General features: G+C 44.4%; 1 protein-coding gene across 25 annotated transcripts in view; it reads right to left on the reverse strand.

The window, feature by feature from the left end:
- The window catches only part of FBXO25 (F-box protein 25), a 182,966-nt gene that overhangs the window by 50,351 nt on the left and 110,278 nt on the right, over positions 1 to 22,337 (reverse strand). For 4 of the 25 annotated variants that reach the window (XR_011433162.1, XR_011433157.1, XM_023630622.2 and 1 more), the window contains exons 1-2: positions 12,364 to 12,536; positions 5,100 to 5,240 (exon numbers count right to left, since the gene is read on the reverse strand). Coding sequence is in view for 16 of the 25 variants with exons in the window: in XM_023630622.2 (XP_023486390.1) it covers positions 5,100 to 5,233 (134 nt within the window). In the remaining 9 variants the exon portion in view is untranslated. Of the gene's footprint in view, positions 1 to 5,099; positions 5,241 to 12,292; positions 12,607 to 22,337 lie in introns of those variants that run through there. The other 21 variants (XR_011433161.1, XR_011433156.1, XM_014736667.3 and 18 more) reach the window with 12 other exon arrangements.

Raw genomic sequence — 22,337 nt, forward strand, 5'->3', positions numbered from 1 at the left:
TCATTAATTAAAAAAGCAGCAACATCAAATACTGCCTGAAACAGCTGAGTCTGATATTGAAGCTAACTTTCTAAGTCACTAAGAAAAAATACAAAGAAAGGTCATCTGGGTTTTTCCTGAAACTTGTAACAATACTCTAAAGATCCTAAGGGGAAAAACACCAAAACAACAATGGGGTATTTATTTAACTAAATAAATGGGTACAAGAAAGTCTCCCCATCTAGGTACTATGACCCAGGGAGCACAGTTCTCACTGCAGGGCCAGAGGACCCTTGAATTCTCTGTCTGTCATGGTGATCAGAGACCATTTTTGCATTCTCATATGGGAATCAAAAATGCAGCTTTTCTTTTTCCTGTGGAAGCCACAATTTAAAAGTGCTTTTTATAGAATTCAACTATCTTGGGATATCTTAGGAACTACTAGAGTTGAAGATAACTTTTACGGAGCCCCAAATTTACAATGATCTCCATTGCCATGCCCACTGAGATCCAAATAACCAAAACAAACCTTAAGATATTCAAATCTGGATAGGAAACAAAACATTTAATGAGCTGTAAATAAAAATAATGTGATGAAAAGATTTAACAAATTAAATGCAAAGGGAGAAACCCCTAGGAACGTCACTGTTAAGGCAGAGCTAAACACGATATATTTGACCATCTACGCCTTTATCAAATTTCAGCTTCACAAAAGACAAGGAACAACTTTGTACATCCTCCACTAAGCCTATGGTTACTAACAGTGAAACCTGATGGGAAATGCTGCAAATTCTTAAAGATATATAGTACCTCAACACTCTTCTTCAATGCCTTTCCTTCACGAAAATCATACAATTCATGGCAACAACACAAACTGTACAAAGGTCAAGCCACTACTACTCAGGACCATCTCCCAAGCCCAAACCTGAGGCTCGTTCTGGGGCTCCCCTCTTCCCCTGTCTGGCCTGTCACTGGCTCTCTTGCTGATTCTGCCCTCTGACCCCATCCAACTGCACAGACACTGCCGTGGGTAAGCTCTCACCATTCTTCACCTGGTCTGCTGGTCTACCAGAATCCTCAACTGGCTGTCCTCCCATCAATCTGTGGCCCAGCCAATCTACCTTCTTTTTTGCATCTACAGTTTAATAAGTAAATTTCCCCAGAAGGGGTGAAAGTGAATCCTCTGTATCAAACTGTGCTCTGCAGTAAAATATTTTGTAAGTTCTAGACATCTTTTAAAAGAAGAACTAAGTATTCAAAATAGGAATTAATTCTGCTCCATCATCAACTTCCACAATATCATGAATGTTGCTTAAAAGAGCAGATTAATCAGGATTCACAGTAAGAACTGGCTGGCTGCCCCCGAATTGACCACGTTGAACTGCATAATTTCTTACCTATTTCCTCTGAACATTTAATTCAAAAATGAGGTGAAAAGTAAGCAGGGAGATATTTAAAGGTCTTCTATTTTCATGTCCATTTACAAAAAAGAAAATTAACAAAGTCAGTTAGAATCTTGATTGCCTAAATGATTTTTAGTGCAATATTCTTCCTAATTTTAGAAAGCCAATTACAAATCAAAGAATTACGAGTGCTCTGTCTCTCAAAGACATTTGGAGGAAGATAAGGTAATTTTATACAGTGACTTAAAATGATGGTTACATACAGTTTTATCTTCTTTATCAAATCTTAGGCTCAAAGTTAAACTGCTTTTTCTTCCAGGGAAAGAAAGAAATATCAGAGGTTTCCTGCGGCTCTGGGTCATCCACAGCCTCTCCCACAGGTCTAGATATGCGTTTTGGTGGGAATGGGAAAGAGGAGGAGAAAGGAAGGAGGCAGAGTGGGAGAGGGAGGGCCTGGACTTGAGAGGCATCTGGATGGGGTGAAGGAGGGAGGGCTTGCGAATTCTCCCTGCACGTCTCCAGCAGTGGACAGCTAACGGGGGCTGAGATGCAGCCGTCTGTCTCAGGAGGGACACTGGACCTCTTCAGCTGACACAGAGAAGCTTCTGTGAGCAACCCTTACTACTTCCAAGGACTTTTCCAAAGTGTGAATGGGAGGGGTGAGTGGGAGTGTCTGTAGGAGGGGAAGGAAAGAGAGAACATGGGGTTCACATCCTGGCTGCGTTCCCTAGTTCTGTGTGTGTGCAGAGAAATGAACCCTCAGGCACTTACACATGTTTGGGCTGAGAAGGAAAAGAATACTCAAAGAAAAGGAGAAACTCAGGCAACTTCCTTAGTGCAGAGCAGCAGTAACATGGTATTTCAAGAATGACAGTTTTTTTAAACCAACATCCTGTAACCTGTTTACCCATCCTAAAGGGTGACTTCCAGGACTCTCTCCATTTAACAGGACACTGGGAGTACAAGTAAACATCTAATATTTCCATATATATTCAACCAACAGTAAATTTAAATAATTTGCTATAAAAATCACGAGACAAAAGACAACCTTGAATATTCATAACTGTGCAACACTAATTATCGAATACTAACAGCATATGTAATCACCTACCTTGTATATATTTTATTAAGAGAAAATAAAATTCAGAATGGCAAAAATGCCACAATATAAGTTCAACAAATATTATGCATTATCTTTACTTTAATCTGAAATGCAAAATAAATTTCTGCTTTGAGATCCCGAATTGCTAAAGCAATCCTGAGAAAAAAGAACAAAGCTGGAGGCATCACAATCCCTTACTTCAAAACATACTACAAAGCTACAGTAATCAAAACAGCATGGTACTGGTACAAAAACAGGTGCACAGATCAATGGAACAGAATTGAAAGCCCAGAAATAAAACCACATATCTACGGACAGCTAATCTTTGACAAAGGAGCTGAGAGCATACAACGGAGAAATGAAAGTCTTTTCAACAAGTGGTGCTGGGAAAACTGGAACGCCACATGTAAAAGAATGAAAATTGATAATTCTTTTTCACCATTCACCAAAATAAACTCAAAATGGATCAAAGATCTAAAGGTAAGACCTGAGACCATAAGGCTTCTAGAAGAAAATGTAGGCAGTACACTCTTTGACATCAGTATTAAAAGGACCTTTTCAGACACCATGTCTTCTCAGACAAGGGAAACAATAGAAAGAATAAACAAATGGGACTTCATCAGACTAAAGAGCTTCTCCAAGGCAAAGGAAGACAGGATTGAAACAAAAAAAACAACCCACTAACTGGGAAAAAATATGTGCAAGTCATACATCTGACAAAGGGTTAATATCCATAATATACAAAGAACTCACATAACTCAACAACAAAAAATCAAACAACTCGATCAAAAATGGGCAGAAGACATGAACAGACATTTCTCCAAAGAAGATATACGGATAGCCAATAGGCACATGAAAAGATGATCATCATCACTGATCATCAGAGAAACGCAAATCAAAACTACACTAAGATATCACCTTACCCCTATTAGAATGACAAAAATAACCAAAACAAATAGTAACAAATGTTGGAGAGGTTGTGGAAAAAAAGGAACCCTCATACACTGTTGGTGGGAATGCAAACTGGTGCAGCCACTATGGAAAACAGTATGGAGATTCCTCACAAAATTAAAAATAGAACTACCATACAATCCAGCCATCCCACTACTGGGTATCTATCTATCTAAAGAGCTTGAAATCAGCAATTCCAAAAGTCCCATGCACCCCAATGTTTATTGCAGCACTGTTTACAATAGCCAAGACGTGGAAGCCACCTAAGTGCCCATCAACTGATGATTGGATAAAGAAGATGTGGTATATATATATACAATGGAATACTACTCAGCCATAAAAAAGAACAAAATCGTCCCATTTGCAACAACACAGATGGACCTTGAGGGAATTATGTTAAGTGAAATAGGCCAGATAGAGAAGGACAATCTCTGTATGACTCCACTCATGTGAGGAATTTAAAAATGCAGACAAAGAGAACAGATTAGTGGCTACAGGGGAAAAGGTGGGGTGGGGGGTGGGCACAAAGGGTGAAGGGGTGCACTTACAACATGACTGACAAACAATAATGTACAACTGAAATTTCACAAGATTGTAACCTATCATTAATTCAATAAAAATTAAAAAAAAATTTCTGCTTTGAATACTGCAAAAATCAGTCTCTAGTCTAAAGCTGCTAAATTTCTGTCAGAAAAACAGATAACCTGTAAGTTCAATACACACAACTGGTAATTATGGAAGTGTCAAATGAAAATACACAGTAAATTTAATGACTAGACCCATGACAGCTTGGGGGAAGAAGCCCCAGACCTTTCTAACTCTCCAAATGCTCACATACCACTGGTGATGGAGACGCCGGGTACCACTCCACGGCCCTCCACCTCGCTGTGTGTTCACATCACCTCTGACTCTGATCTGATGGAGGTGCCGGGTACCACTCCACAGCCTTCCACTCCACTATGTGTTCACCTACCTCTGATTTTGATCTGATGGAGATGCCAGGTACCACTCCATGGCCCTCCACCCCCAGTGTGTTCACCCACCTCTGACTCTGATCTGGACACATGGCTACACATGAGGATGACCCCCACCCCCTCGCAGCATCCCCTCAGCCACGCTCTCGCCCATGAGGTGTGAGCAGATATGACACGCACGCTCCTCCTCTTCCGCCCACTGGCCAGGATGCGCATATCATGGGCAGCACTGCTCCTTGGGCCATGAGGACGAGGCTACCTCTTGGGACAGCACAGCAACAAGACAAAACATCTTTCCACCCTCAGCAAAGTCGCTACACCAACTCAGGCTTTCAAGAGAGAAAATATATTTCTGCCTGTGGAAGCTACTACTACCTGGGTCTCTGACATGCGCTGCCAAAACTCTATCTCTGCTGCCTCAAGTTCCTCAGCTGTAATGTGGGGTTAATGACAACACCACCTCTCTCTCATATAGTAAGTATTAAATGTTTTCAATAAAAAGAAGCAAGCAGCACCTTGTAAGTACTAGGCTCAGTCTGCAGCTAAATAACTTGTTTCTTCACACCAGCCTTGTGTGCAGGCATTTCTCAGCGAAGTGACAAGCTACACAGCTTTGCAGTGGCTTGAAAAATATTTGAAGCTATAGACAGTACGCAGCAAACGACATGGCTCTGCTGGGCTGTAACTTACATGCTGTGATTGATGCTACAGTGGTCATGCTCTCTCTCAAGTTCCTGACTCCAAGATTCGTATCTTCTCCAGCCATCTTCTGTTTTAATCCAACTCCATCCAGGAGACCTCCAGTCCTGACCCAAAAACGGCATAGTTCTCCTATAAAAAATTTAATTTATGTTGAAAACATATGTGTAACTAACTAAAGTTTCTTTTCATTTAGAACATCTATTCATTAATTTTAGTGAATAAAGTTCTTACTTAACATTTAAATTTCTGCATATGCCTTAAATGCTGCCTAGACATTGGTGGTAAAATGGTGAAGAAAACACAGTACCTCAGTTGTACTAAAGTGATAAAACAGGATAAGTATTGGTGGATTTATCAGCCCCAAATTGCCCATGTCATGAAAGGTGTACCAGAGGTGACATGTCAGCTCACACCTGAAGAACAAGCAGGAGTCAGGGAGTGAGGAAGAATAGGGAGCACTGTACCAGACAGAAAAGTCTCTTTGCCAGAGATCAGAAGCAACATAAAGTGAACATCTTCATGTTCAGACACTGTATGTAGTTCACTCTGGCTGAAGCGTACAGTACAGCCGTGCTGCATAAAAACGTTTCAGTCAATCATGGACTGCATATTTGATGGTGGCCCCACATAACCTAGGCGTGTAGTAAGCTGTACCATCTAGGTTCGTGTAAGCACACTCTATGACGTTCACACAACAAAACTGCCTAACGATGCATTTCTCAGACAGGATCCCCGCTGTTAATGCATGACTGCATAAGAGAGGGAGCAGGGAGCAGCTAGAAGAATGGAGAAGCAATTAAGGGAGAGATCAAGTCAAAGGAGTGGACTTTACTCTGAGGTCAATGAGGAGTCAAGAGACAGACTTCAGCAGGTAAGTGATTCCATTAGATTTGAGGTTCACAGAACTCAGGGTTACACTGTGCAGAATGAATTGAGGGGGGAGGCAGCTGGAGGAAACAAGAGTTAGGACTGCAGACTACTCAATACTGGCCTTTAAAAGGTGAGAGTATGGCTGCAACAGGAACAGAGAGAAGAGAGTCTAGAAACTCTTAGGAGGTAGAGTCAAACAGAAATCAAGGGGCTCCCATCCTGTGCCATCTCTTGCTCTCTCATCCACTCAGTGTTCCAAGCTATCCTAGGGAAAGGCGCATGGGGCAACGAACAACGCCAGGCAGGCTAGATGTGTGAGGGGAATCAAAGATACCCAGATTTTGATTTTCTCACCTGGCTCTGACATAAGGAATACAGAAGGGAGAGATCCTGATTTCAGTTTTGGAGATGCCTCCTAGGTTTGCTACATCTGTTGTACTGGCACTATACTAGATTCCAAGTATAAAAACTATGACTTAAAAATGATGAAACAGACATTATTACCTCCACAAAGCTTACAACTTGGTAAGAGCAAGACTTTGAATACCAGTTCTTCCACTGCCTGGAACCGCCTTCCTCTCGATCAGTGGTTCTCAACCCCTGCTGTGCATTAACGCCACAGTCTTGGAAGCTTTTAAAAAGCACAAGTGCTCAGCCCCATCCCAGACCAATTAAATATGAATATTTGCAGTGATAGCTAAGTACAAGCATTTTTTTCAAATGTCCACCAGTCATCTCATGCACACTGAGGGCTAAGAACTGCCTTGGATATTCACACTGCCGACCCAAAACGTCACTGCCCCAGAAAGGCCTGCCTGACCACTTGACCCGAACAGCTCCCTCTGCGGCTGCTCCACTCACTCCCATCAGTCTCTCTGCCGTTACATAGCGTCTTCACAGTAATAAGCACTGTCTGAGATCATTTGTATGCTTATTGTCGGTTTTCCTCCAAGAAAATGCAATGTCTCGTTCAACTCTGTTATCCCAATTACATTGAACAATGCCAGACATGCAAGAGAAGCTTAAGAAACATTGAATGAGTGAATGTATATATAGATCCATGGCTCAGGAGAGAAAGGCTGGAGAGAGAGACAGGAAAATCATCAGTCCTAGACACTAATCAAAGCCATGAGAATATCACAGAGTATACATACATGGGAAAAGAAGAGAGCTGAGGAAAAAACTCTAAGAGGCACTGACATTTAAGGGACAGACAGATGAAGATGAGCCAAGGAAGGAAACTGAAAAGGAACAGCTAGAGAGGTATGGGGGAAAGTAGCAAATCAGGAGAAGAACGCATTTTAAGAAAGAAATGATCGACAGAGAGGAAAATGTTATAACAAAGCCAATGTGATTAAGAAGTGAAAAGTATACACTGAATTTAGCTACAAAAAGGTAGCTAATAATTCAATCAAAAATAGTTTCAATAGGGGCCTGCCTGGTGGCGCAGTGGTTAAGTGTGTGCATTCTGCTTCAGCGGCCTGGGGTTCACCAGTTGTCCCGGATGCAGACATGGCACCGCTTGGCAAGCCATGCTGTGGCAGGGGTCCCATGTATAAAGTAGAGAAAGATAGGCACGGATATTAGCTCAGGGCCAGTCTTCCTCAGCAAAAAGAGGAGGATTGGCGGCAGATATTATCTCAGGGCTAATTTTCCTCAAAAAAAAAAAAAAGTTTCAATAGAGTAGTGTGTTATATTACTCTCATGTGCAAAACAGACTGGGTATTCCACTAATGGGGAATATTTACATCATAGAGTACATGAGAGATGGAAGTGTTCAAATACCATCTCCCAATTACATTTACTACAACTAACAAAAAACATACTATTAAGTAGGCATTTATACTGGTTGGAAGAGACAAAAAAAGTTCAGAAGGAAATTAGAAGTCTTCAACATTCCTGGATCAACCACAAGTGCTTACTTCCTGAACTGGAATTGAGTTTATATCTGAAACATATGAAGTCATTTTCATTTGGACCAAGAGAATCTCCACATCTTGTTAAACTAACATAATCAGAACACATCTTTTTCAGTCACATAATGATTCACTTAAATTCTTGCTTTAGAAGATACTGATAAATCATGCCTTAAATCTCAGCACTATTTTGATAAGCCTCGTCTTGCAGACTTGTCTCACAACTACTGATCCCCCTAAAACGCAAAAGCAACCCCCTACTTAAGAGATAACCCACAGAACTACCCAAAATGGTCTCTGACAGTACACGTCTGACTTGCTGATGTGTGAAGCTTCAGAAACAGGCCAGAGAACGCTCCTACAAAGGAAGGGTAGTAGTATGATGTAGCAGATGATGCTTAAATGGCAAATTTTGTCGCATAAAACATGTACAAGAGAAAACTGTCTGTTAGAACCATCTCTGACAAGTGCCAAGGTATCTTCAATACCATATTAAAACTGTGGACTCAGAGTTCTGTGTTTAAGAAAAAAAGTCAAGTGGCAACTGTGCAGAATACTGCTAAGCAGACCACGTACAGGATTATTTCTACAACAAACATTTAAGCACTGACTAAATGTGTTATTGTGCTGTGTCCCTTCCCTAAGGTGTGCCCTCTAGCTGAGGGACTAAAAACAGGAAAACCCACACACAACACAATAAAGTAAATATATGTAAAACATACAAAAATACACACATCTGTGAAATCTGTAATCTGAGTGCTGAACGAGAGTAGAGAGGATAACTAAAGGAAATTCAGAGTAAAAACCAGACCATCCGGGAAAACTCTGAAGAGAACTAGGACATGAGCTTGGCCTTGACACATGGTTAGATCTTAAGGGAACAGAGAAGCAAGGAAAAAATTCCAGCCATAGCAATGTGGGTGAAAAAACAGGAAGATGGAACACAGGTGACACATTTGACAATAATAAGCAGTATAGGTTGGTTGAAATAGAAATCTATGGGAAGATTGGCAGGTAGAAGCCAAGAAAGGTGGGTAGAAGCCAGATCATGGAGAATGTTGACTATCAAAGTTGTCTGAACTTTATTCTCTAAATAATTAAGTTTTTGAGCAATGTAGCGACATGAGCAGTGCTGTTTTGAGAATAATTTGCCAAGGCCTGCAGGACAGACTGAATGGGACAATGGAGGCAGAAAGTACAACTAATTAGGCAACAGAAACTTCTGACATCTCAGCTGACAAAATATTTCAAAACTTGACACAGAAACTTTGTACTTATCTCTTTAGACACTATGCCCACTCACCATGTAATACACTTATATTCAGGCCTCACAAACAATCCGTGTAACACCACTTACTCAAAGTTTCCACTGTAAAGTTAAGAATCAGTTTGGTGTTTCCAGCAAGATAATCAATTCTTTTACAACTACAAAACTCTAGAGATCATTCACTTTGACTTTAACAACTCTGTGAGAAACGAATATAGTTGGTCTGAATTTTTCAGCTGCTAAGTGTATTTCCATGGGTTGGAAGGAGTCAAATGCAACTAAATGGACAACGCAAATAAAAAATTGTACATTTCTAAGGTTCTTCTTTTCAACACAGAGGAAAAGACTTGTTTCGCTGAAGATGTATATTTCCATAGATTTGTCATGTTACGCTCTTTGAATCACAATCAAGCTTTATTTTAAAGTATAATCTTATACAGTTCTTGAACTAAAGCACAGACTCTGGAAGCAGAGTTACTACAAACAATAACAAAAAGCCATCAGGGAGCACGGGCAGGACATGGGGGTGGATCACGGCAGGACATGTGGTGGAGCACCGACAGGACATGCAGCGGAGCAAGGACAGGACATGGGGCACAGCATGGACAGGACATGGGGCAGAGCACTACAGGACATGGGGTGGAGCACTGCAGAATAGGACTTCACCAAGTTCATTTGCGAGTGGAAACTTCTGACATTAGAGTCAGGACTAACCAAGAAGTGTCTTTCCTTCAACAAGCATACTTTTCGTTAACTAATGATAATAATAACAGCTCACGTTTATTAGATCTTAGTATGGGTTAGGCATTATCTTAAACAATTTACCTCTATTACCTCATTTAGTCCTTACCACTACCCTACAAGGTAGGAATGTCATCATCCCCATTTTACAGGTTTAATTCCCTATTTTATAGATGAAGAAACTGAGGCAAAAGGTTTGGTGGAGCTTGGAGTTACACTCAGAGAACTCACTCCAGTGTCCTTGCTCTATCACTGTTTCTACAGTAGCAATTCCTGAACATCCTATGAAAACAGATGTCATAACACAGTGAGGGTTTTTTGCCCACCTTTTTACTTTATATTATATACATCACCAGATATGACCTAAAGTAATGATTGATTTAAATATAAAAACACTAAGACAAAGAAAACACGACAGGAAACATAACTCTAATAAATTGTAAAAGGCTACATGTATTTTGCTATTTGTTTTTAAGTTAGCTGAAAAGGAAATGGAATAACCACTATGGACAGCAGTTAACTGTAAGGGCAGAGCAAGAGCTGGCACTATATACACTATACACAAGAAGCAAGTTGCAATGAAAATAATAGTATGACATTCAGAGAAAAAGACTGACAAAGGGGTTTCTTTCCCCCTTATTTCTTATTTTTCATCATAAATTTTGAGAAAATAATTTTCATTTCCTGAGATAAGAAAGAATGACTGGGTCTCAATTTGACAGACATTTGATCTTTTTTATTGCTTTCTTTTCCTTACAAGACTTCCAAATAACTTAAACAATGAATACGCTTATTAAGTGTGGAGGAAACTGATCCAGAAAGAACATCGAGAAATGGTAAATTGAGGGTTGAGAATCAGAAATGAGATTTACTGTAAAGGTGTGAGAGAGAATCACAGACGCTTCATGGAATTAGAGAACATGAAAAAAAGAGAAAGAGAAATGGAATATGAAAGAGTAAGAGAAAATGTGTCTTTTCTGATCTGGACTGGATGGTAAGGATTTGGAGGTGGCAAGAAAAGAGGGCTTCACAGGGAAACAGGATCCTCTGGATTCCTGAGTTTTCAAAAAGAGTCTGAAAAGGCCCAAGGAGAGCGATGGGACCCAGTTGGAAGACAGGCGGATCCGAGCTTACTTCGAAGGAAGGATGCAAACTTCACAAGGGTCAGCTGCAAGAGAAATACGTCAAGAAGGCACCGAAGAGAGAGCCGCAGACAAGGAACAGAGGAGAGAGAGAGGAGTGAAGCCGTGGAAGAGGCAGAGAGTGGACTGCAGGGGAAGGGCAGTCACCGAGGCCGGGGTCCACGGAGAACGGGAACAAGGGGCTGTCGCCGAAGGGAGATGGAAGGGGCAGAGAGGGCGGCCCACACTGCGGGGGCAACGGCCGACGGGAGTCCGCATCGTGCTGCAGACAGACCGCCTCTGTCTGGAGCGCGGACCCCGCCCCCATCTCGTCCCAACCTGGAGCACCGACAACCTCAGTCCCCTCCCGTGGAGCACGGACGCCCCCCATCCCGTCCCAACTGGAGCGCAGACAACCTCAGTGCCCCTCTGGAGCGCGGACGCCCCTCATCCCGTTCCCGCTTGGAGCGCGGACAACCTCAATCCCCCACTGGAGCGCGGAAGCGCCCCCTCCGCCCCCACCTGGAGCGTGGACAACCTCAGTACCCACCTGGAGCGCGGACGCCCCTCCTTCAGTCCCCCGCTGGAGCGCGGACGCTCCTTACCCCGTTCCCATTTGGAGCGCAGACAACCTCAGTACCCACCCTGGATAGCGGACGCGCCCCCCTCTCTGTCCCCACCTGAGGCGTGGACGTCAGTCCCACCTGGGGCGCAGACCCCCGCCATCTCGTCTCCACCTGGAGCTTGGACAACCTCAGTCCCCCCCGGGGCGCGGAGCCCCCCCATCTCGTGCCCATCTGGAGCGCGGAAAACCTCAGTTCCCCCCTGGAGGGCGGACGCCCCCCCCTCTCCATCCCGTCCACCCCCTGGAACGGGGACGCCGCCGCCCCGTCCCTACCTGGGGCGCAGATACCCCTCCCCGACCCGCCCCAAAGCGCGGACGCCCCCCACCCCATCCCCACCTGGAGCGCAGACAACTTCAGTCCCTACCTGGAGCGCGGACAACCTCAGTCCTTACTTGCAGTGCAGACTCCCCCGACCCCGTCCACACCTGGGGCGCGGACGGCCCCCACCCCATCCCCACCTGCAGCGCGGACAACCTCAGTCCCTACCTGGAGTGAGGACGCCCCCACCCCTGTCCCCACCTGAAGCGTGGACAACTCAGTCCCTACCTGGAGCGCGGACGCCCCCCACCCCGTCCACACCTGGAGCGCGGACAACCTCAGTCCCTACTTGGAGTGTGGACGCCCCCGACCCCCTCCCCACCTGGAGCGCGGGCGCCCCCGACCCCGTCCCCACCTGGGGCGCCAACCTGGGGCCGAGAACGCCCGTCCCACCTGGAGCTCCGCCGCCTCAGGGCCCCTAAAGCCGCCAACACAGGGTTTATTGCCGGAAGTCGCCCAGCCCTGACCAGGGAGCCGCGGAGAAGTCCCGCCTCCGGCCGCGCTGATTGGCCGGCGGGGCTCCGCGGGGCTGTGTTGCTACCCTGCTCACCGCGGCCGCGGCGCGCGCATGCGCAATGGCGCCGCTTCGCCCCTGCCGGCGCGTGCTCGGTGAGCGCGGCGTGGGAAACCGGAAGCGGCGATGCGTCGGGGCCCGGGTACCCGCTGTGTTCCCGCCGGAAGAGGTGGGGCTTGGATGCTGCTGAGCGTCCCGGCTGCGGTGAGACGCGCATGCTCCGACCCAGCTGTCAGTTTCCAGTCCAACCCTGCCCGGGACGCAGCGTGACTTTCAGCACCGGCTCGGATTTGCCCGCAACCTCCTGTGCGCTTCATCTTCCCTACTTCCTTTAAGACTCAAGTGCTTTCTGTTATAAGCCGTTTAGAGTACTGTTCAGAGCCTTCTGGAGGGTCGGAAGTGTTCTGGAGGCCCCGCTTCCACATGTGGGGTTTTCTCCCAATTAGGAAAAAAGAATGTGGGGGTTAGTGGGAGGGACGGGGAGCAAGGCCGCTGAATCAGTCCGCAGAGTTCAGATCCCAGTGATGAGAGCCCGGCTCTAACCCGACTGCGGGGGTTGGTCCAGGAGTGGCTGATGGCGAGTGTGGACTCGCTAAGGCTGTAACCTCTCTGTTCCTCTTTTCCCCACAAGGAAAATGGAGATGAGAGTGGTACTTAGCTCCCAGGATATTTATAAGAATTAAATGATTAACATATGGAAAATATTTAAAACAGTGCCTGGTGGATAGTGAACAATATATAAGTATTTGATCTTAATATTTTTCGGCATAAAATGCGTGTTTTTATATTTTGAACACATTGCAGGAAGCATATAGTAAGTTCATATTTTGGAAAAATATTTTTGTAAGTTATTTCAGATGTGCTTATTACAATAGCGTTCTTTGACTACATGCTTTTACAATAATGTAAAAGGGATTGTGGACTGAAGTTAGTAATATTGCTTGCATATCCCGGATTTAAGAATTGCCCCCTTTTTTTCTTTCCTTCTCCCTCCCTGCCTTCTTTTCTTTACTTCGTTCACAGTTGTGGATTATTCCATTATGTGAATATATCATAGTTTATTTAGATATTCTCCATGGATGGGCATTAGGTTCTTTCTAATATTTTGCTATTAAAAATAATGTCCTGTGGGGGACTGGAATTTGCCACCCCAAGACATGTTTCTTTGGCATGAGGATTATTTTGGGCTGGTTACTTTTAAAAACTGCAGACATGAGAGAAACTCTGAAAAATAGACTTTAACCCTTTGTAAAGAGATGTTTACATTTGTAAAGGAAATCTCCCTCCTTAAATGTGTCTCCCTTTCTGTACCAGGAAGAAGGGGGGATGACCTTATCTCTAGAAACTCTTATCAGTAAGAAGGCAAGGACTTAAATTCTGCACAATAACCTTACTCTTGTTTACTGTGCTTTTCTGGTAATCTGCCATAACTGACTCCACCCACCCCCAACATCCTCCTTTGTCTTGAGCTGAGGATGGTATTTAAGGTGAGAGCTTCTGCCATTTTGGCAAGTTACTCAGTTTTTCTGGGTCTCTCCCATGTGTGTATGTTATAAAGTTTTGTTTAATTTTCTCCTGTTATTCCATCTCATGTGAATTTAATTAGTTGTCCAGCCAGAAGGACCCAGAGTGGGTAGAGGAAATATCTTCCTTCCCTACAGCCCCATGAATAACTGTATGTATGAAGCTTTTTTCTTTATGTTTTTTAATTCGTGGTGGTATATTTGCAAGTAAATTACTGTAATTGGAATTGTTGGGTCAAGGATAACTGCATATGGAATTCTGGTAGATACTGCCAAGCCAAGACCCCACTATCACCATGGGGGGACATAAGAAGAGAATTAAATGTAACCTAATTTGCCAACATCCACATAGCTCCTTGTGAAGGAGCTGGACTAAGAGGAGGAAAAGTAACAGGAATCCACAGGGTAAGAGCAGGAGCCCACAGCAACAGTAGGTTTCCACACAGTAACAGCAGGAGCCCACACAGTAATAGCAGGACCCTGCACAGCACCAGCAGGAGCCCAGAGAGTAACAGCAGGAGCCCAGAGAGTAACAGCAGGAGTCCACACAGTAACAACAGTGCCCACAAAGCAGTTCAGGTCAGAAGTACCTCTGAGAGCCTACTTTGCTCCAATCATTGCACTCTGTGCTTATAAAGAGGAATGTGTTCTCTGCCCTCTGGAATCTCCACCAGTGGAGGAGGGAAACAGCAGGGGGCCCAGGAGGAACGCCTCTGTAGATGTGAGGGGTAGCCGGGGGTGGTGGAGGAGTCACCTGGCTGCAAGGCTCAGTGTGGGGAAACAAGACCTGAAAGGAGTTGCTTACTTACCAAAGATGGTACAGGCGTTCAATTCCTCTAACAAGTTTCTCTACTCTAAGGAAAATATCAGATTTCTTTATTTTCTTTCAAGTAATCCAGTTCTGATAATATCCAAGGATTTGGGGACATTTAAACTCATCATTGCAGCCCCTCCCCAGAGTTGGGGTCTCTCTTGGCAGTAAGCTGGGGCCGTCCCTGCTCACAGGCAGTCCTGGGTGCCTCCAGGCCTCACTGGGGGCTTGGGGTGATGGCCAGCATAGGGACCCCCATGCTTCCTGAAGTACACTACACAGACATCTCCCTGACCTTCCCAAGTGCTGCACAGAACAGGGAGTGTGATCCTGATCCTCTTGGGACAATCTCGACTTTGTCCCCTCCAGGCTCAGCCAGGCTCAGGGAATTGTCTCTCTCCTTGTTCCAGCCACTATGGAAGTTATCATAATATATTTAATGGAATCTCTATGCAACATATGAAGAGTAATTTTGCTTTCTATACAGAAGTAATACTGAGTTAAGAAAGAAAAACCAAAAAACACCCTATGACTGACAAACAAATGGCAAGCAATAAGATATATTGGAGTATATGAGGAAGCCGTTTGGTATAAAACTAATTTGGCCTGACCTTGTTTTTCCAAAAGGGCCTGACTGTGGCCATTGAGCATGCATTGTATATCTGCTTTAAGCATTTGCTGTGTCCCAAAGATAAGAACAAATGGCCTTAAGAGAAAGATGCAACTTCCCCCCACATTGGCATTTCCTTAAGGATAAGCGTCTCTCCCTAGGCTAGGAACTGATTGCTGTGCCCACCCTGTGACCACCCAGCTCAAGACAGCAGACCTGCTACCCCGCTGTGTCCACCAAGAAGCAGACCTACTACCTACTGTGTGAACAGTTGTGCTGTGCTGGCTGGGCAATCACATGACTGTTGTAAAAGGGACGTTCCTATCATGTGTGCTGGATGCTCTTTGTTCCAGGACAGTATATAACCACTCTGTGCACCCCACTTCTTTGGTGCCCTTCCTTCCCCAAGGAAGGAAGGCCCAGGACTAAGCTAGTCCTCAGATCTGGCTCATAATAAACTCACTCTAATTTTGGTTTATAGATTGGTTATGGATTATTTGCATTGTGACAAATAGAAATGGCAAGCAATAGGACATACTGGAGTATATGAGGAAGCCATTTAGTGTAAACCCAATTTGGCCTGACTTTGTTTTTCCAAAAGGGCCTGACATGGCCATTGAGCAGGCATTGTATATCCGCTTTGAACAATTCCTGTGGCAAGAACAAATGCCCTTAAGATATAGGGGCAACTTTTGCCCACATTGGCATTTCCTTAAAGATAAGCATCTCTCCATAGGCTAGGAACTGATTGCTCTGCTCACATGTGACCACACAGCTTGCGACAGCAGACCTGCCACCCTGCCGTGTCCACTGAGATGGCAGACCTACTACCTGCCGCATCCATCAATTGCTGTGCCGACAGAGCAGTCTCATGACTATTGTAAAAGGGACATTTCAATGATATGTGAAACATGCTCTTTGAGGGTATATAACCACTCTGTACACCCCACTTCTTTGGTGCCCTTTCTTCCTTTGGGAAGGAAGGCCCCAAGCCATGGTCTTCACATTTTGGCTCAGAATAAACTCACTCAAATTTTCATTTATAGAGTGGTTATGGATTATTTTTGTCAACAGTCGACATGACCTTGGTATAGAATTGGTAGAGTAATATATAAATTAGTGTCTCCAGAGTGAAAGTGCCATGCAGACTATGTGCTAGACACTGTGAGACGTGCTGTGGATACAAAGTTGAAATCCCTGATTTTCAGGAGTTTACCATTCAATGCAGATAAAGGATGACAAACATACAGTGATACAATGAGGTGATAAGGGCTGCAAGACATACATAATGTGGTGGGAGCCCAGGGACAAGAGCAACCGAGACGCCTCCAGGAGGGCACTGGAAGGTCAAGTGGCTGTGAGCATCAGAAGCCAACAGTCAGCCATGATGAGGCCAGAGGCAGGAGACTGGGTTGGCCAAGCTTATTTGTTTGCTTGCTTATTTGCTTCAAATATCCTCTTGGTCTTGGGTCTCCTAATCTTTCAAACAAAGATTAGAATAGAATTTTAGGGTTGTAGACTAAATTGGTGGCCAGGAGCACATGGTAAGTGTGTGATGTCAAAATGGGAAGACTAACATGAAGGCACAGCCACCTACAGGCATCTCATCCCCCAACTTTTGAAACTCCGTACTTGCCAAACAAGACGTCTTCAGCCGGATTCATCCTGATAGTAGCCAGTCTGCAAGTCCACAACTCTTTGTCCAGCTCCAAAACCTTCTCTGCTCAGCCTGGCACAATGCCACAGCCAGGCTGACCCTGCCACCTGATCAAGAGGTGATCCACTGTACTACAACTAGAGCACAGACTCGCAACCATTGTCTAGATGCCTAGATAGTGTAAGTAGTGTCGACGCAAATAATCCATACCACAGGAAATGCTTAAAGCAGATATACAATGCATGCTCAACGGTCAAGTCAGGCCCTTTTGGAAAAACAAAGTCAGGCCAAATTGGGTTTACACTAAATGGTTTCCTAACATACTCCAATATATCCTACTGCTTGCCATTTCTATTTGTCAGTAACTTAACCTCCTGAGCCTTGGTTTCTCACCTGAAAGTGAAGGTGGTGGTGTCTACCTCTAAGAATATTGGGAATGTCAAATGTATTAATATTTGGATCCATTTGTTCAGTAAACATTATTTCCCTTTCATCTTTCCTACGTGTTTTAGGTAGTGAACAGAGCTATATGTAAAAGGTTAAGCTACCTATAACCCTGCTAGTAGACACATTTACATTAATACATACAACCCAGCACATTCCACTTGTAGGTATCTATCAAAGATAAATTAAAACATGTCCACAGAAAGCATGTACAATAATACTCATAGCAGTTTTAGTCATTGGAACAACTTAGATGTCTATCTACTAGAAAGTGGATTAACAAACTGGGGTATGTTCAAACAATGGAATACTACTCCCCAATATAAAAGAAAGAACTATTGATGCATGGAACAATATGGATGATTATCAAGAATAGTATCTTAGGGAGAGAATGCAGACACAGAAAAGCATTACTGTGTGATTCCATTCACGTGAAATCTAGAACAGGTGAAACTAACGTATGGTGATAGAAACCACCTCAGTCGTGGCTTTGAGGGGCAAGGGAAAGGGACAGAAGCAACTTTCTGGGATAATAGAAATGTTTGGTGTTGTTTGGGCTGAGAGTATGAATGTGTTAAATCCGATTGAGCATTTCACTGCGAGTATGTTATACCTCCTCAGTAAACCAATACGTTTTTTTTCCTTTGGGAGGAATGTTTTTCTATCTGACATGTTCCTAGTCAAATTTTATGCAACGTATTGAATAAAAAATCAAACAACCAGCAAATATGTTGAGCACTCGCCCCATGCACAGACTCGTACGAAGAGTTGTGGGAAATGCAGAGGCTGTAGAACCTTCCTGACCTCCAGGAGCTTGTGCCCTTGATTAACGAGGGAGGAAATCTATATAGGGACAGTTAGCGAGCAATCATAGATTTAGGTCACAATTCAAAAGAACCCAAGGAAGGGCCAAATCAGTTGCACAAATGGCTAATAATTTTACAGGGCGTCATAGGTGCAAAGAAGTCACTTTAGCCTGGCGTAGTCATAAGAAGGTACCAAAATTCACAAAAAGCATAGCTTCATAACAGTATGGACTCTAACAGGGCAGACGTTTCTGGTACCATCTCCTGGAGCCACGCTCGCTCCCCTCTGATGGTTAGTCCTGGATGGCAGATACTCCAGTCTAGAAATGAGTGGTAAATCTCCAAGGGTCTCAGAGTTCTGGTGTCTTGATATTCTATCTATAACTTAAAGGGAGCGTCTCCACCAGGTCCCAAGTTGTTCTTGGCCTGTCCACGTTACCCTGTTCCTCAAGACTCAGATTACCTCCCACCTCTTTTTATAATTATAATAATAGCATGGGGAATAACAATAATGATGTTAGTGGCTAACATTTACTTAGTGCTCATTACACACCAGGCTCTGTGCCAAATGCTCTGCTTGACTTATGCTCAAAATAACCCCAAAAGGTCGATCCTATTATTATCATGTCTTGAAGATGAGGCCCTGAGGCTTCTGGAAGGCTAAGCAACCTTGTCGGGCCCCTAAAGGCAGGCAGAAGTGGATCCAGGGCTGGACTTCGACCTAATGCCTGCTTCTGCGTCCCTGGGAAGCCCCACTGAGCAGGCCTGCTTCAGTGTCCTCTTCCTCCAGTACTTTTTATCCTTACCACTCACTAGACAACCACAGCTTCTCATAACTTCTTTGTTATGGAAATCCCAGCCCAACTTGGCCCTCGACTTGAAGCCCGTGACTGCTCTGAAGACGGGGACTCAAGTCTTACACGTTGGAGCCCTGCAAGTTGAACTCCCTCTAGAGAAGGGAGGGAGGGAGGTGCAACAGACTGGCTGCCCATCCTGGCTGGAGTGATTCGATCTAGACAACACAACCATTGCTGAAATGCTGGGAACAAGTCCAACCTTCAGAGTCACTTCAGATATGGTGTTGATGTTAGCCTGTCATCTGTATGACTGCTTCCATGGTGACATGTGCTTGTTTTCTTTCTATACTGCTTCATGTGAGAACAAAGCAGTGAAATAAACTAGCAATAGATTGTTAGAACCGAGACAGACCTTTGCCTTGGAGGCTGATCCCTCCTTGCAGATAAGGCCCAACCTTTAGAACTCACACAACTGATGTAGGATAGCAGAATTGGGACTGGAGCCAAGCCTCCTACTGCAAACTTGGTTTTCTCTGCCCAACACAATAGATGAGTTTCTATGTCTGTTGTCATCTGAGCCTGGAATTCCCAGATCCCTCTCCCTCTGTCTATCAAATGCAAGACCACCGGGTCAGGCTTGGTGGCTAAGTTGTCTGCAGCCCTTTAACAACAGCGTCTCTGGGTACTTGCTGGGCTGGCCCTCTGACTGCCCCAGACTTCCAGGCACCTTAGGTCACCCTGGTCTCTTGCCCTCATGACACTGTCCCTCTGTTTCATGAGGGGACACTGATCGTATCCTCCTTAGAGGGAGCACAAAGGCACAGCCTCTGGGTGATGGATGAGCAAAGTCTATTAAGGGGAACCTTCTCTGGGGGAGAGGCATGAGGAGAGCAGAGGGGTTCTGGGAGGCCAGGTGGGAGCTAGGAGGAATGGGAGACCAGCTGTCAACAGAGAGGAGCTGAGCATTGCTGGCTATTTGAACAGAAGGCAGGAGAGGAAACTATGCCACTGGTTAGCAACTGGAAGTGGTGTGGCTTAGAGGAGTCAGCAGAGGAAAATCAACCACATGGGATAATGTCAGATAATGCCAGTTAGCCCTATGTGGAGATGGGCTCCAATGACCATCACAAATGAATTGGGAGAAGTTGTCCCTATGAAAGGGCACAGGTTGTGAGGCATTACGGCATTCTGAAAAATCGTGGCCCAGGTAGCCAACTGGGAGATGTCCAGTGGTGTGCTGGTAAATCAGCTCTTCAGAGGAGTGGGGAGAGAAGCCCTGGTTTGAAGTGTTTGCCAATTTCTGTGGTGTAAATACTCCCACTATGGCCAATTTCAAGGTACCAATATGATGTCACTGAATGAGGAGCTGGAAAGAGATGTACTTAATCAACTCTCACAAGCCAATATGAGCCAGCTCCAGCCCATGACTGGTCTATGCCTTTGAAAATTGTGATAGCTATCGGTACTCCCATCTCTTAATGAGACGTCATCCTTACACATTTTTTTAAAAATAGCTAATTAATTATATTTTTTTGCTGAGGAAGATTGTCCCTGAGCTAACATCTGTGCCAATCTTCCTCTATTTTGTTTGTGGGATGCCACCACAGCATGGCTTGATGAGTGGTGTGTAGGTTTGTGCCCAGGATCTGAACGCGCAAACTCCAGGCCACCACAGCAGAGCGCGCGAACTTAACCGCGACACCACCAGGCTAGCCCCTGTCTCCTAATATATTTTGGTAAGAGATTGTGCAGTTGTGAGAATTCTCCAAGTTTCTGGTTAGGTCACTAGTTGTACAAATGATGACAACCTGCCACAGATGCCCAGTCACCAGGGCTACAATAAAAACCTAATAAATTGAAGATAGCAAAATTGCATGTTAAACAGCATGAGTTTTTCCAAGCAATTATGTCAGCAGAAGTTTACTGCTTTTTGGATTGAACCGAAAAAAACAGGAACAACAGGAAGGCAGCATTTTTAATGCATCTGGGTTTTAGTAAATCATTATGGTAATGCGCTACATAATTTTGGAAAACTAATTCTGGTTTGGTGATGAACAATAACATGAAGAAATGGCTAATGGGCTGCATTAATCATTCTTCCAATAATGTCTGGGAGAGAATGAAGTTAAAGCAAACCCAACTGATCTAGAACAGAAAGTGGAATCGAATGGGCAAAAACACCATCACAAGTGATCCTTATCTTTCGAAGAAAACTATCTAATGCACACAGGGGAACGATAAAATCAGAACACAGAAATTCAGCTTCTATGTCCAGATGAAAACCTTAGCTTCATCCGAGTGCTGAAGATGGCAAGACAGGAAGGAGAAGGGATTCGTGCTGTCAAGGGGCTGGGGCTTTAGGGGCGAGTTGAGGAAGGCCAACAATGGCCTGGAGAAGAGGTCTGTATAAGGACCAGAATTTATCTCTGTGTGCACCAGGACCCCCTCACAGAGAAAGCCAAGGCCAGGGCACCCTGGTCAACCAAACAAGGAGTACCTCCTGCCTGGTGATGGCCTTACCTTTCTCTATCTGCTGACCCACATCTAGGTGTCTTACTCCACCTCCAAGGATGCGTGGGGCAAGAAGAGCAAAAATACCAACAATTTTGTTCAAACTTTCTACAAATGCTCTTTACTTTTACTCCAAGACAAAACCTAGGTAATGTAAGTGGCATGAGCCTATCTTTCCAAACCCAAAATAAGCATAGCTTAAACCAGATAGAAGTTTATTTCTCTCACATAAAAGTCCAGAAGTAGGAAGTCTGGAGATTGCAGTCCAAAAGCATGGTGGCCCCATAAACTCATGAGGGTCCCATATCTCCAGCGTATACGGTCTCCATCCTTAACGGCAGCCCATGCCCAAGATAGTTGCTGGAGCTCCAGTCATTATATCCACATTCTAGGCAGCAGGAAGAAAGAAGGGTAGAAAGGGGGCATATTTCCTCATTCTTAAAGAGATCTTTTGAAAGTCCCACACAACACTTCCTCTTACATCTCAATCATGTGCCCACTCATAGCTGCAAAAGAAGAAACGGATAAGAAGGGAAATGAACAAAGCCGCAGGGACCTGTGGACACCAGGAAGTGTACCGACACATGAGAGTCCTAGAAGGAGCAGAGAAACAGAATGGGGCAGAAAGAATATTTGAAGAAATAACAATATTTAGGAAGTCTGAATTTCCCAAATTTGATGGAAAACATTAATC

This window comes from Equus caballus, chromosome 27 (genome assembly GCF_041296265.1).
Source record: "Equus caballus isolate H_3958 breed thoroughbred chromosome 27, TB-T2T, whole genome shotgun sequence".
Lineage (NCBI taxonomy): Eukaryota > Metazoa > Chordata > Mammalia > Perissodactyla > Equidae > Equus > Equus caballus.